Raw genomic sequence first — 15,045 nt, 5'->3', positions numbered from 1 at the left:
GAAGCATGGGGTGTCCTCTGTGATAACACTAAGACAATATTCACACAAAAAGCACAACACCACAATAGTTTCTAGAGGCTTTCATTTGTGAAATGACAATAAAGATTAGCTTGTTTTTTTCTCAACATCGACTCAACATTAATACCCATCCTTATCCCACACTAGAATAAAGTTATTTTACATAATAAAATGTCATGATATCTTATATTACATTTTCGACACAAGCTCGTTTTGAGTCTAAGCATTAGGTAATTTTAAAGGAATCGATGTTATTGGAATCGATTGCCTTTGGCATAGTTAAAATACTAAAATATTTGTTTTTGACAATGTGCGATATGACATTATCGAGTATATCCCTCTCACAGACACAGAGAAGAGTGCATGCATGCATAATCTGTCTAAGTGATGTAGTCTAGTAGTAGATTAGACTAGTGCGGGTGTGCATTTAGAGTGCACACTTTCACTGCGTGATTTCGTCTATATTTAAATAATTTAATATAGTTAAAGGTGCTCTAAGCGATGTCACGCGTTTTTTAGGCCAAAACATTTTTTGTCACATACAGCAAACATCTCCTCACTATCCACTAGCTGCCTGTCCCCTGAACACACTGTAAAAAACCGCAGTCTCTGTAGACAGCCCAAACCTGGCCCAGCCTGGACCACGAAACATAACAAACGGTGTTCCAGCCAATATCCGACAAGAATGATTTGGGGGTGGGGGTTAGTGCGCGCGCACATGAAGGGGTGGGTGGGAAGTGGAGGAGAGAGAAGCATGAAGAGGGAAGTTAGCTAGAGGAGAGATGTCCTAGACAACGACAACGACTAACGTTAAAAATGTATATTCTTGAGAATTTTGATATGGCCGACACACGACCAAAGAGACGACGTTCCGATGAACAAATAACAAAGAAGAGGTAAAAGGAGAAGGAACGCGCGAAGTCCCGAATTTACATCGGAATAGCGTTCAAAAGGTGGCGAGAACTCCGCCGGCAGAAGGGCTTCCAATCCGACATTCAGGTGGCTCTGTTTTTGCTGGATAGGTGGGTAAATCCAGTTTGGTTTTTCTAAATGGTTCATGACTGTTTCAGGAAGCATGGAAGGGAGGGGGAGGGGACGAGATGAGGAGGAGGGAGGGTCGAGCTAGCCTCCGCTTTGTTTGACAATACTTTGAACGTCAACAAGAAGTGACTTCATCCAACATCGCTTAGAGCACCTTTAATAAATATCACACAAAGAGTGCAGTTTTTCTCCAGATATCAGCATGATAACAAATGTGATGTTGATTTTATACAAGTTTAATAAACAAGAAGTTTAAATTAAGTGACTTACATTTTAGACAACATATTGCCTGTTTTTGCTCTATTTCGCATAAGAAAATAGTTCAAAACAAAGCCACAGCACTGTAATTGTAATTGAGCAACATATGGCAGTGTTTCCTTACTGAAAAAAATCTGCTTTTTGAACGAATCAGTTGAATCAATGATTCAATGACTAAGATAGATTAAGATAGTAAAAAGCTTTGTTCCGAATGAATTAGCCATTTGAATGAATCGGTTAAATCCCAATGACTCACTCATTAACAGTGGCTTGCTGCCACCTACTGGTGGTTTTCATTTATTTCACATTTAAAGTATCTTTTCATGTATTAAATCATTTCAAATATCAATTTTCCATGTTTTATGTTTAAAACATACAAATATTATTTATGCATTTGTGACTGCAGGTTATTCATTTGTCACCTCTGAACTGTATTAAACAGTCTGAGTTAATTATTTTAAATGCCACTTCAAATGTAGTTTCTGTGTTTCCTCTCCATTGCAAATATGAATTTTGCTCATATTTAATTAATTTGATTGGTAACAGTCCTATTGTGTATTATTATTATAATTGAATTTGATCAGATTTATGAAATTGACACAAAAGATGACGCATGCATATAATTAGGTTTAAAAAAAAATGATTTACAAAGGTAAAAATGCCCATAAAAGGTAGAAATCAATTGAAACATATTGGAAAAAATATTATTTGTCACTGCTGTGAACTGACCACCACACAGAATATGAAGAATATCAAAAGCTTTAGGAGTCATCTGTCCATGGCAGCCCAAAACCTGCCAACGTACCAACACAATAACACACTCAGAAAATATTGTCTAATTACCGTTCTCGATAAAATCCCAGAAAATATTGAGATATAATTTTTAATATCAATTTCGTACACCCCCTAACTATGGGTCTGTTTCAGAAGGGCTATTAGATATAACTGGCTGTTTTGCCAGTAAGATTTCGATTTTTTTCAATAACCAGAAAAAGTGGCTGCAGATGAGAATTTATAAAAATAAAAAATATGGCGTGAATGTTCCACACATCAGTATATAAATATATGATCCGCTACCCCACTTGGTTTGTGATATCATGTAAAAGCATTATCAAATACACAAACTCTAGATGTTTACAAAACATATTTCCCGGTGTGTAATTTAAAGGTATAGCGGAGGATTTTCTTTTTCCGGGTGGATCATCAAGACTATTGGTCCTCCTAAGTGTCAATCATTCTGGTGATATGTTTACGTAAGGCCGTCGTACGTGCTCGTGTACACGATTCACACGATGGCGTGCGCTCAAAACACAGGTTGGGCTTCCCACTGATGCCTCAGTCGCGAAGTTTCTACTTGACAGGTAAAGTTTGGCATCCTATTTGGAGAAATCCATTTAAAATCACTGCTAGTAAAAGTTAATGTAAGCTATGATTAGCTCGTGCATCCGTTTAATAGGCGTTCCCTCTCGGGAGCAGGTAGAGTGTTGCGCATGTGCATTTTTTCAAAAAGTGGAGAGGGCGGTTCTTTTCTAAAATTCAGGAAAATCCTCCGCTATACCTTTAAAGAGTGAGACTTAACTTTGAATTGAAAAGGGTTTAATGAAATTAATTAGTTAATCTGGTGCTAAGCAAATGTTTTGTTGATGAATTTTAATATTTAGTATATCAGAATAGGGGTAATTGACAACCATTTTCACTAGCAAATCAGAGGCAAGAAGAGGCTGGTATGTAGTTTAACAGTTTCATTTTCTAAAGTCTTCTCTATAGACTTGAGATATTTCACCAGTTCACTAATACCTGGCTCCTTGTATTGCCTTGCTCCTCATAATCCAGTTGAAGAATTTGGGCCAATTAACCATTTAAAACCTATGTAGGAGCTTACAATTGCTGGTAAATGTCAGCACACTAATAAAGATTTATTGTTCTTGTCTGTAGAAAAAAAAGGAATGGTAAAACCATTCACCTAAGACCCTGACCTCTATACTGACCCCATCAAAGACTCTTAAGAACTTATCTTCTCTGCTTCATCATTCTTGATGACCTTTTCTGAAGGATGTTGGAGGTCTGACCCTCTACAGCATACCTCTAAAAAGTCTAAAGTTAAAGTGACGTCTACATTAAGAGAAGTTTAAAGAAAATTGTGTCACTGTCCAGAAAATAGCTGCTTTTCCACCGTCGGGTCAAACCGTTCTCTTTGCTTAAAGGGAAAGTTCACCCAAAAATGAAAATTATCCCATGATTTACTCACCCTCAAGCCATCCTAGGTGTATATGACATTCTTCTTTCAGCCAGAGGTCACTCTCCCGCCGGAACTAGACTCGCGTACAGCCGTTACCGGAAGCCAGTGATTATAGTTTATAAAGTTATAAATATGGTTATTTTTCTTACAAAAACATATTGCTTCGCTTTAGAAGGCCTTTATTAACCCCCTGGAGCCGTTTGGATTACTGTTATGATGGATGGATGCGCTTTTTTGGGCTTCCAAAGTTACCATTCACTCAAATTATAAAGCTTGGAACAGCAAGGATATTTTTTAATCTCCGATTGTGTTTGGCTGCAAGAAGAAAGTCATATACACCTATAGGATGGCTTGAGGGTGAGTAAATTATGGGATCATTTTCATTTTTGGGTGAACTATCCCTTTAATCGTTCCATTCCATGCACTGTTGGGGCTGATAACAGAGCTTGTTGGAATGTAATACAAATGTTGTAATTACAAACAGTCGTTGCCTTGGTAATGCAAGGGTTTACAGACGATATGAGATAGCAACTGCGTTATGGAGGATGATCAAATATTTATTTTACTTTCATTATTAATTTGTGTTTACGTCGCTCAAATAGCACACTTAGCCAACAACAGAGAAACTGATAACCAGGTAAAAGACAAGTGACCAATTTTGAGTGACTGATTGCTAATTACTGATTGCTTATTGCTGCTTCCTTTAAAGCAATCACTAGGCGTGTTTCCATTAAAGATTTGCGCAAAACTTTTGCGATTTTTTCTAAATATCGATAAAAAACTATTGCGAAATGACAGCGTTTCCATTAACCGATGTTATGCGACTAAAACGTAATTTTTTCCTCTCGCGATAAGTCATTCCCAAAAATCATGGCAACAGACGTTGGTAAGTTTATAGGCTATCACAGCCACGTAGCCTACCGCACTAGACATTATTATTATTAATGGAAGGAGACGTAGGCGTGTTATCCAAGCATTAATGGCAAGGAAAGACTCTTATACTGTGAGAGGCACATATGAGGTGTTTCTGGGTTTTTCTCACTCATTTCTGCTCCGAGGTCTTTGATTGTGGCACCTCTATGAGGTTTAGAATCCAGTATTTCTGTCATTCTTTTGTCTTTTATGAATTTAATAAAGAGCTCTGTCTCGTATTCTGTCCAAACACACCGCGCCTTCTAAGTCAGGTGACTGTAAATGCGCAAAAACTGTTTCCATTGCAGTTTTGCGAAATATTCCTCTTTCGAATTGCCTGAAAAACCACCTCATGCGAGCGTAAAAACTTTTTTACGATAAATGGGAGTTTTTGCGAAATTGACGTGTTTCCATTGGGCGTATTTTCAATTCGCAATTTCAATTTGCGCAATTTGAAGGGTAATGGAAACGCGGCTACTGTTATAAAGTGCTATATATAAATATAAACGTGGTGTGACTTGATTGCCGAATTGCAGAGCTCATGCAAACACATCAGATGCTTTTTTAACTACTGTTTTGTCATCTCATCTCATCATTTTTGTGGTGTGTTTATTTTTTAATCACCACTGGTGTCCCACAGGGATCACTGCTTCTTCGCCCCTTACTTTTCCCCATCCGCACCAAATCAACAGTGTCATCTAAATGCACAGTTTCTCATTTGAGTACTAATTACAATCAATTGTGCGTCACTCCAGCCAAATGCCTCTGCAAATACAGAATATTTTTGCTTACCACTCTAACCCTGTTTACAATTAGTATTAACAAGTACTTCATCTCCATCTCCTGTGACCACATGTGATGTCTTTGATTTTAAATACCACAGGTAGAGAGCTGCACGAACAATCGTTAAAAGATCGCAATCTCGATTCAAACACCCACGCAATCTTCTTATTGAGAAAATAAAATCAGCAACTTATTCCTAAATGACATAGATTCGGCTATGTCTATTAAACCTTTGACAGTACGATCACAGCGAACATTCAGATTTGTGTAGGCGCTGCCGCTGACCCAGAAAAAGCAGTTGTCATCGGTATGGAAACAGCTTCACAAACAGTCTTTTCAACCGCACAGTTTCATTATCTGTGTTACAATAATAAGGAATAAAAGTACAATAAAGTACTGGAATAAAAGTTTATAGTTCAGATATAAACACTAATGTCTACGGTAGCAATAAAAATAGAGTAAATCACCCATTGAAAGTAACTTGACGCTTCAAATAAAGATTGCATTTGTTACACCAGTAGGTGCTGACAAGTGACTGTTAAAAATGTATTTGTCATTGAATCATTCATTCAAGAGATTTGTTCAAAAACGCTGATTCATCAAGTAATGAAACAAGTAAAGTCTTTATGAGTGAGTCATTGAATCATTCATTCAAACGGATTTTTAAATAAAATAAAAATCATTCACATTAAAGGGGTGGTTGATTATGATTTCACTTTTCTAACTTTAGTTAGTGTGTAATGTTGCTGTTTGAGCATAAACAACATCTGCAAAGTTACAACGCTCAAAGTTTGAAGCAAAGGGAGATATTTCCTTTTAAAGCTACACTGTGTAATTTTTTAAGTTGATTCTTAGCAAAAAACACTTTGTCCTTTCAAAATGATATGTGCTCATTAATGTGTCTACCAACTAATCAAGTATTCTCGTAAGCGTAGAATCTGCCATTTAGAATACATACGAGCGAGTCGCTTGAATGGCGGCAGCCATGTTGCGCCTCCATCTTGAAAATACATTAGCCAAAGAGGGACATACCTGGAAATTCAAGCTTCGCCTTTCGCGTTTTACACTCAGTGGCACCGTGCGAGGGGGAGATTACTCGCGACTGCCGGCAGATTTGAAATAATACGGCCACCATAGGAGTTAAAAAGACCTCGGAATGGGAGGGGCTAGAAAGTAATATCAGAGCCCGTCTACGGAGAGCCTTGGCACTTCCTATTAGCCCCATTGTATCGATCTTGGTTGCAGTTTCAGAATTCCACTGGAGGTGATTGCGGGCGAGTGCAGACTGAATGGGAGTCTATGGGGCTAGACGGCTAAATGTGTCTCTTTCACCCGATTCCCGTTGAGAAATCTCAGATTTTATTGTAGGTTTTGCAAGTTCAACATGGGTTATAGGTCGAAAGTTGAATGAACGAGTACTTATTTCTTTTCGATTTCTTACAGGTTGAGTTGTTGTTGCCCATAACACGCTAGCATTCTGCTAATGACGTCAGCATTCTGACGTCATTGACATTTTAAAAGACTTTTTAAACCAAATAAGTGGCTCTAAAAAATCTAACACCCAGCAATGTGTAATTTCTTTGCATCTCCTTTCGAATACAACATTCAAATTACTAGACAAAAAATTATATCCTGAGAAAAGTGGATTTTGAGGGTTTTTCGCCATAGACCTCCATTCATTCTGCACTCGCCTGCGAGCGCCCCCGCATGGACAGAGACGTGTTACTGCAGCCAGTCCAGAAACCGGAAGTAAGCAGAGAGTGCCAATTCTCTTCCTATTAGACATTCTCTGGTAATATTCAGTTGGTAGTCATAAACAATTTCACTGCTAGCTGGGAGAAAATCCTACACAGTGTAGCTTTAAAGAAATCGTTTTTTAAGGACTACAACAAACGGCTGGTAGGGACTACACGACATTCCTCCCGGGTTAGTGACATCACCAACCCTAGAATTTACATAAACTCCACCCCCGGGAACGCGATTTATAGATTGTCAAGACAGAATATGCCCTACAATGACTAATCAGTGAGTCTCTTTCTGACTCCGGTTTGAACATAAAAGGCTAAAAGTTTTTGAAATTTAAAGTGTCGGTGTGAGGTAATCAGAGCTGCTAACACACAAACACACACACAGCTATTGAAGCTCCCCCCCCCCCCCCCTGTGACGGGAGGAGCAGCTCATTTGCATTTAAAGCGATAGACACAAAAACGGTGTGTTTTGCTCACCCTCAAAAAGTGACAATTTTACCATGCTATATAAAAATATCTGTGGAATATTTATTGAGAAATGTGCAGCTCTAAGCGAAAAGAACAGATGAGAACAGAAAGTGGAATTTACTGATTTACAATTCAAACAAATTCTACAAGTATTGGCATTCTGGGAAGTGTCCGTCCAATGTGGTCATTAAAACAAAAGCCAATTTAAATAAGGATTATTCAATTATTTTATTAAAAATAAATAAGTATATAATTATACATTTAGTTGACATTTTAAACAGATCTGAAGTGAGGTGCTAGATATATGGAGTGAAAGAGACATCAAAAATATCATACTGGTCGGGATGACTTTTTGTCTTTTCAACACAAGTAAACTCCTCTTCAACACAGTCAAGACCTCTTAATTTTTCCTCCTTTATTCTCAAATATGAAATCCTAGTTGACTCCTAGCTGATCCACTTACCATTGTGGACCACACTGAAGCAACCATCTTCCTGCTTCATGCTACACAACATGAGGAAAATTCAGCCCTTCGATAATTATTACTCTGCTAAGCTGTTTATTAGTGCAGGCTATAATCATTTCATGGCTAGACTATTCTGCCACTACTCTCTATCCCACCTGCATCAACCTCATGTCTGCTTGGGTCCATCGAGAATGCTGCCATTTGATAGGTCTGTGCATTTTGTATTCTCTGATATCATGCATATATTCTCTAATCATACTATCTACAGTTGCTCCCAGTAACTGTTAAAATTAAATGCATTTTCCCTATATAGGGTTACTGCCTGTTCATGATAAATAAACTCTTATGGACAATCAGAACAGCCAAATCACAACTTACTGTACTTTCAAATATCCCCAAGACACACCTATTCATAACTCACCTATACACTCAACTTATATGAAACAATTAAATATGCACCTCATTACCTCCACATTTCCCCCAACAACTAGCACAATTTGATGACACAACTAATCTGTAAAGATTTCAAATTAGCTACTTAAAAAAAATGTATACTGCTGCCACAATTTCTTTAACATGAGAAAAAGACGATAAAGGCACCATAAATTATGCACACTAAATGTGCAGCCAAATTATTGCTTAAAATCGAAACAGAAGAAAAACAAAACAGAAGCTTATATATCTAATATACTAATTAGAATAGTGAGCGCCAATAGGATACTACTGGGGTAAATGGGCGTGGCAAAGAAACAGGGTATACATTGCATATTAATTAGGAGGAGGAGTGTTTTGTCAGTTTGATGATGAGAACTGATTTTTTTTTTTTTTTTTTTTAAATAATGACTTCGCAATGGAAACTACCCATTGTAAGCTTTTGACATCTAACTATTATCACAAGTCAAACAAATAGTCTACACAAATCTTCACAGGTTGTCATTTGTTAAGTGATTGTGGCTTATAAAATACATCCAAATGTGTTTGGAAAGCATGATGCCATATGTATAGGCTATAACTAAAAACAACTTAGATGTTCAGTTAAATAACAAACAAATGATCAAATCCTTTCTGGTGATCTAAACCACAAGGAGAAATGCAATTATATTCATCATGTGAGTGTTGAAGTTTTTTTAATAATGATAGCACACTTACCGCTTGTGCAGACACTGCATACAAAACAACAGGTAACACAAAACTCCTGTGGAGGGAGAGAAACAAATCCATCATGTGTGCTTGCGAAAAATATGTGCTTTATTTAACTCGGCTGACTAAAACTGACAGTTGACTACTTAATATCCAATTGTCTGAATTGGTATCCACGCTTAACAACATATAAATATACTTACCAAAGCTTCATTTTGCAAAGCTTTGAGGAAAACGCAGGTAATGTATCCTCGGCGTCTTCACAGTAAGCCTCCGTTAATGGCTTCAAACCTATTCATTTGAGAATCCGGTGAGCGGTTCGTCCACTTCGGAGGACAAAAAGTGAGATAAGGTCAGGATAAATGAACAATTAAACGAGAGATTGAAATATTACTTTGCACATGCTACAGGTGTTTTATGTAGGTATTTTTAAAGTTTAGCTTCTGTTTGTCCTCTGAGAAAAAGAGTTCACTCACAAGAAACTTCTGCTGTCCTCGCGGCAGAGTAGATTCACGCACCGCAAGTGTCTGTGCTCTGAGAAGAGGGCGGGGTTTTCGCCCGTCAATCATCCGCTCGCCTCACGCTTTCGCCTCTAAACAAACAGCTATAATAACCACAATGTTATGAGTAAAACTGCGTACCACTCGTGTAAGCTGAAATATCATCAAATATATCTCTCACACAAGACTGGACATAATAAAACAGACATTATGAAAATTACATGAACACATAGGCTATATTGATCAGAGAGCAATTCAAGTGACTCGAGACATGCGTTTAACATGCATTATAAGTTTTCAATAATCCGTATAATATGTAGGCTACCAAAATGAAAAACTCCTTTAAAAAAAAAAAAAAAAAAAAAGTAGGCCAGAAAGGACAAGTAAACCTTATGTAGTCTATTTCCATATATTTTAAATAAAAAATACATTATTATTACTTTATTATTACTTTATTAGTTATTTAAAAAGCACCACTTTTTAAGTAACTGCATCAAAATAAATAGAATAGGCTATAGGCTATATATATATGTATTATTTTAATATTTATATTATTTGTGTGTGTGTGTGTGTGTGTGTGTGTGTGTGTGTGTGTGTGTGTGTGTGTGTGTGTGTATGTGTTTGGCTGTGTGATGCGTCCTCCGCCACGACATTGCTACCAAATCTCAATAAAAGAAGGAAAAAAAACAGCGAGCAAAATAGTTTATATTAATGGTTTATCTAATCGAGAAAGCCCCTAGGACATTTAAATGAATCTCTTCATCATTCCATGACTTTACAACCTAAAGTCTGTGGGGATCTATATGTTTGACGGAGGGATATAAAGTAGTGCGGTGAGCAGGTTAAGGGGGATTCAGTAAAGTGACGGTTACATTATTGCGAGCGCTGCCAGCACAGGACAGCCTTGAGACTTTACAAGAATCCCTCTTGTAACTTTTGAAAAAACGTGTTGGTTTTGCAGTTAGCTTAACGGAGGAATATGATAAACTTAATAAGTGTCCATAGTTGTAACTGTCAATGTTAAGAGGGCAGAATCTTTGAAAATCAGCATGAACTTAAAGTGTGTCGGCGCGGTGTTGGTGTTTCTCACGTTAAGCACAGAGGTGCAGAAGTCGGAGTCTGCGGTAAGTGCACGTTTGCTTGTTACTTCTTTTAGTTATTATATTACAAAAGTAAAACGTAACAGTCACGATTCTTTTGGAGCAGTCAACTCCCGCCTCAGCTAAACTTTATAAACAGGCTACTTTATAACATGGAACTATTGGTTAGCCCACTTTATAACTATGGAACAAGTGTCAATTGAAACATGCGATGTTTATGTGCAATTGTAAAGATACAATCTGCTAATTGTTTGCATTTAGCTACTTTATTGAGTGAAAGTCCAGTTATACAATGCACATCACATTTTAATACACCAAACTACGTATATGTATAAACAGAGGATGTCCCTTTAAAATGTTTTACCAATGTTAAACACAACAGCAACTTTATTCAAGATATCAGTCATTCATTAAATTGTAAATTCAGCGACTCATACAGGTTTTAACTTTGTTTATGACTAATGTCAATATTATAGACTATCTCTCTAAGATGCTGTTTGCTTATGTATTTATTTAATTATCAGTCGTTTTTATTTCACTGTAGGCTATTGCATATTGGTTAACCTCAGCTGTTATGATCAATATCTTCTCTAAGCAGTGGTTTCTTATCTGCACCAACAATTGATGCACACATTTTACATTACACTGTAGACTACAGCTTTAAACTACACTGTAGTTTTATTTGCTCATTACATGTGACATTATTGACAAATTAAATGCGGTTATTTTTTCATTACAAACTTCATGTGAAAAGATGAGGAATACTTATTCTCATCTTTAAAATGTCTATATGAACCCATTACATTTTTCTGTCTTCTTAGCCTCTACAGCGCAGAGTGATCAATCTGACAACATGTTTTGCATGTCTGTATCTTTATACCTGATTGGATACAATGCCACAAATATGAAGATATGGCATAATTTTGGCCGATTCATTGTCCCAATGTCAGAGTCAGTAGCAGGAGACAGACAGGTGAGGACATGTTTAGGGAGGGACCAGTCCTGGAGGTACAGATACACACTTAACAGGGACAGAGGAGCACATTTGGTGACCTTACTACAAAACATATCATGTTCCTACGTTTCCCAATGGGCATTGTTGTTCACTGGTCCTGACAGGGAGTTTGAATGTAGTTTGCGCTTCCCTTTCCATTGATTGGCTGTCGGATCGTTCTGATTCTCAATAAGGAATCTGGAGCTCTTTCATATTACTCCTAAGGTTCCGCCCAATTTCTGTTTCTGAGTTTACAAGGTGAAAGGTGGCATCTGTCATTCATAGTGGGAGGAGTTAGCTAGCCATCAGGACAGGCATTTAGACATATAGTGCCCCCCATCCCCCAACAGCAAGATTGCATGACCCTCAGGTCTATTCAATAAGTGAATCTAACCACAGCCCATTGTTCACACAACCTCTTAACCCCTCGAGTCCTTAAAAATGCCAGTTCATTCATACATACCACCCCCAGACCAGAATGTCTCCAATGTTTGCCTGATTTGCATTATCAGAGAGACAGTGTGTGGTACTGATTATTTTGGCCGATTTCAAGTTTGAAACATTTGTAATGTTACACAAATAAGATATATCCTTGAGGCAAGAGTTCCTTGCTTTAGGCATGTGCTCATTGATGCTTTTTAAAGATACTGATAGTGAATCTGACATTGTTCATTAGAGAGTTAATATGCTCAGGATAGGCCTCAAAGCAATTAATTCAGAAACATGATGGATTCAAGGGGCGTCGCTAGACCCTTTTTACTGGGACATGAGCCCTTTTGAAATATTATTGATGAATCCTTGCCTGTAGGTGGGGATTACCAAATAACAATCTGAGAATCATTTTCCAAGATAATATTTCATCGTTCATTTCATGTGTCTTTGTAGAATCAGAACTATGCCAAATTCACGAATGGACAGGTGGGACATGTCCCCACCACTTTTTTGAAACATCTCGCACCAGGGATGTAGGCTCTACCTAATGCAAATTAAACATATCAGTTGACCATAGCAGAGTATTCATGTTTGCTTGTTTTAAAAAAGATGGCAATCTGGCGCTAGAATGAGTTGTTTTCGAGTGCTCGTTGCCGCTGTTATCAGTGGTGGAACGCTCTGTTGTGACTCGTATACAGCCAGTCTTCACACTCAGAAGAGCGCTTCAATTTATCGCTAATGCCATTCCGGAGACGCTCTATTCTTTTCTGTGTAATCACAAAACAAAATGCACACAAATGTGTCCCTGCTCTTGATGTAAAATCACTGATCAACATCTTTCATTTTAATGAAGAAAAAAAAGAAAACTTCACAAGGGTGCTTTAGAACCCAGAAACTCTGACACTCTTAGTGTATAAATGTATTAGTGTATACGTTTATTTTGTCATCCGACATCAGAGCCTGATTGCCCCTCCCCCTTTGGTACGTAAGATGGCCACAGTTAAGTGCATAAAGTGCAATAGTTTTTCAGTTAAAGGGTTAGTTCACCCAAAAATTAAAATTCTGTCAGTAATTACTCACCCTCATGTTGTTCCAACCCCTTCTGTTCATCTTCAGAACACAAAGTAAGATATTTTTGATGAAATCTGAGAGCTGTCTCACTCCTTCAAAGGCTGCTAGGTAATCGATATGGTTGTACGTCAGAACGTAGGCTCACTATTGGCCGATGCTGGTCATGTGTGTGATGCTGGCCAATAGTGAGCCTACGTTCTGACTTACAACCCAGAAGCGCTGCGCTGTTACACTAAGTGAACTCACCAGAGGCCCACACAGAAGAAAATGAATAGTTGAATAAAGTGTGGGGGGGGGGGGTTCTGCACAAAAAGTATTCTCGTCGCTTGATAAACTTATGGTTGAGCCACTGTAGTCACTTGGACTATTTTAAACATTGTCTTTACTAACTTTCTGGGATGGCAAGTTTCAATTACAGAGAAGCCTATGGAGGAGTGAGACAGCTCTCAGATTTCATCAAAAATATATTAATTTGTGTTCCGAAGATGAACGAAGGTCTTATGGGGTTGGAACAACATGAGGGTGAGTAATTACTGACAGAATTTTCATTTTTGGGTGAACTAACCCTTTAAATAAATGTACCTTTTCTTGTTGGAATTTTCAGTGTGAACACACTTCTCACACTATTTATACTACAAAATGGCATATAATAGTATAAAAGGAAGCAAATTGGGATGCACCTTTAATCTAATTGGTCAGACTGTTTTGCAAAAGGTCTGAAATTGTTCGCAATTTAATTTGATTAATTCGGACAGTTCACTTGCTCACTGAATTGTTTGCAGTTGTTTCTCACACCGTAACGGGATACTTTATGAGACAGAAAACAAAAAGAGTGCTGGATGAGGTTGATGTTTACCTACAGTCCATTGTAGAAAACAAAACTCGCAAATGTCTTCTATCGTTTGTCAACTATGAAGCAGCTCTTTAATGTGCATGAATGACTCTGTGCTGCAGGTAAAGACAATTTGGTCACACTTTATTTTAAGGTGACTTAGTTACATTGTACTTACTCAAATAAGTACTGAGTAATATCAATTAACTACATGTACTTTACATGTACTTAATATATAGTTACCGTGAGGGCTATGGATTGGTTTAGGGTTAGTTATTACTATAAATTTAGTAACGTGTAAGTACGTCACCTTAAAATAAAGAGTTACTGACCATTTATATCCATAACAGTATCAAAAAAGTGGTGGTGGTATTTTTTGATAGTGGTGGTGGCCTTTGTCCCAGTACTGTGATGAAAGGCTAGAAACGCTTGTGGTAGATACCGCTCGATCTAACTATGAGTTGTCCTTTTGAGGAGCCATTGCAGTGTGAAAGAACAGATTTTCTCCTATTTTTACAATGCCAAAGCCTTTTAACTCAAAGCAGAATGGAATTCCTGGCCAAAATTCCCACCCCTTCTGTCTTTCAGTACTGGCCACCTAGTGGTGAAATCTGGTATCACATTACAAAGTTTATTTTGGTGGTAGTTGAAAACAAAAATGCCCTTTGCCAGTAATTAATATTTCCTTATTTAGTTTAAATACACATTGAAATTGTGATAATCTGGGATTTTTGAGGTTTTTGTTCTTCTGCAGATGCCAGAACCTAGTGTCACCAGGTCAGAGAGTTTGCCGGTAACTTGAACCGTAAGGGTCTGCTTTGAACTGTTCATACTTGAAGGAGTCCATACACTGTGCAGGTCAAGGTGTATGAACATGTATGGGTGTGTGTGGCGTCAGTATGTGTTCTCCATCAGATATGATGTGTGTGTGTGAATGAGTGCACTCTATACATGCCGGGATGTGTATATCTATACTGGTATATACAGAATCCACCAAAACCCCTAGAGTCACAATTAATAAATTGCACCTCAGCTCTCAAAAA

At 37.7% G+C, this 15,045-nt stretch overlaps 2 protein-coding genes across 2 annotated transcripts in view; one reads left to right on the top strand and one right to left on the bottom strand.

Annotated features, from left to right (window-relative positions):
- The window catches only part of col4a6 (collagen, type IV, alpha 6), a 116,092-nt gene extending 106,494 nt beyond the window's left edge, over positions 1 to 9,598 (bottom strand). The window contains exons 1-3 of the mRNA XM_084404330.1: positions 9,550 to 9,598; positions 9,277 to 9,399; positions 9,083 to 9,128 (exon numbers count right to left, since the gene is read on the bottom strand). Of these exons, the coding sequence (XP_084260456.1) occupies positions 9,083 to 9,128; positions 9,277 to 9,287 (57 nt within the window). The 5' untranslated portion in view covers positions 9,288 to 9,399; positions 9,550 to 9,598. The remainder of the gene's footprint in view (positions 1 to 9,082; positions 9,129 to 9,276; positions 9,400 to 9,549) is intronic.
- An 851-nt stretch (positions 9,599 to 10,449) lies between these two features.
- col4a5 (collagen, type IV, alpha 5 (Alport syndrome)) overlaps positions 10,450 to 15,045 on the top strand; it is a 60,581-nt gene continuing 55,985 nt past the window's right edge. Inside the window, exon 1 of the mRNA XM_084405805.1 lies at positions 10,450 to 10,697. Coding sequence (XP_084261931.1) covers positions 10,623 to 10,697 — 75 coding nt within the window. The 5' untranslated portion in view covers positions 10,450 to 10,622. The remainder of the gene's footprint in view (positions 10,698 to 15,045) is intronic.

This window comes from Rutilus rutilus (assembly GCF_951802725.1).
Source record: "Rutilus rutilus genome assembly, chromosome: 3".
Lineage (NCBI taxonomy): Eukaryota > Metazoa > Chordata > Actinopteri > Cypriniformes > Leuciscidae > Rutilus > Rutilus rutilus.
The sequence above is the reverse complement of the archived record's forward strand: the minus strand, read 5'-3'. Positions and strand labels throughout refer to the sequence as shown.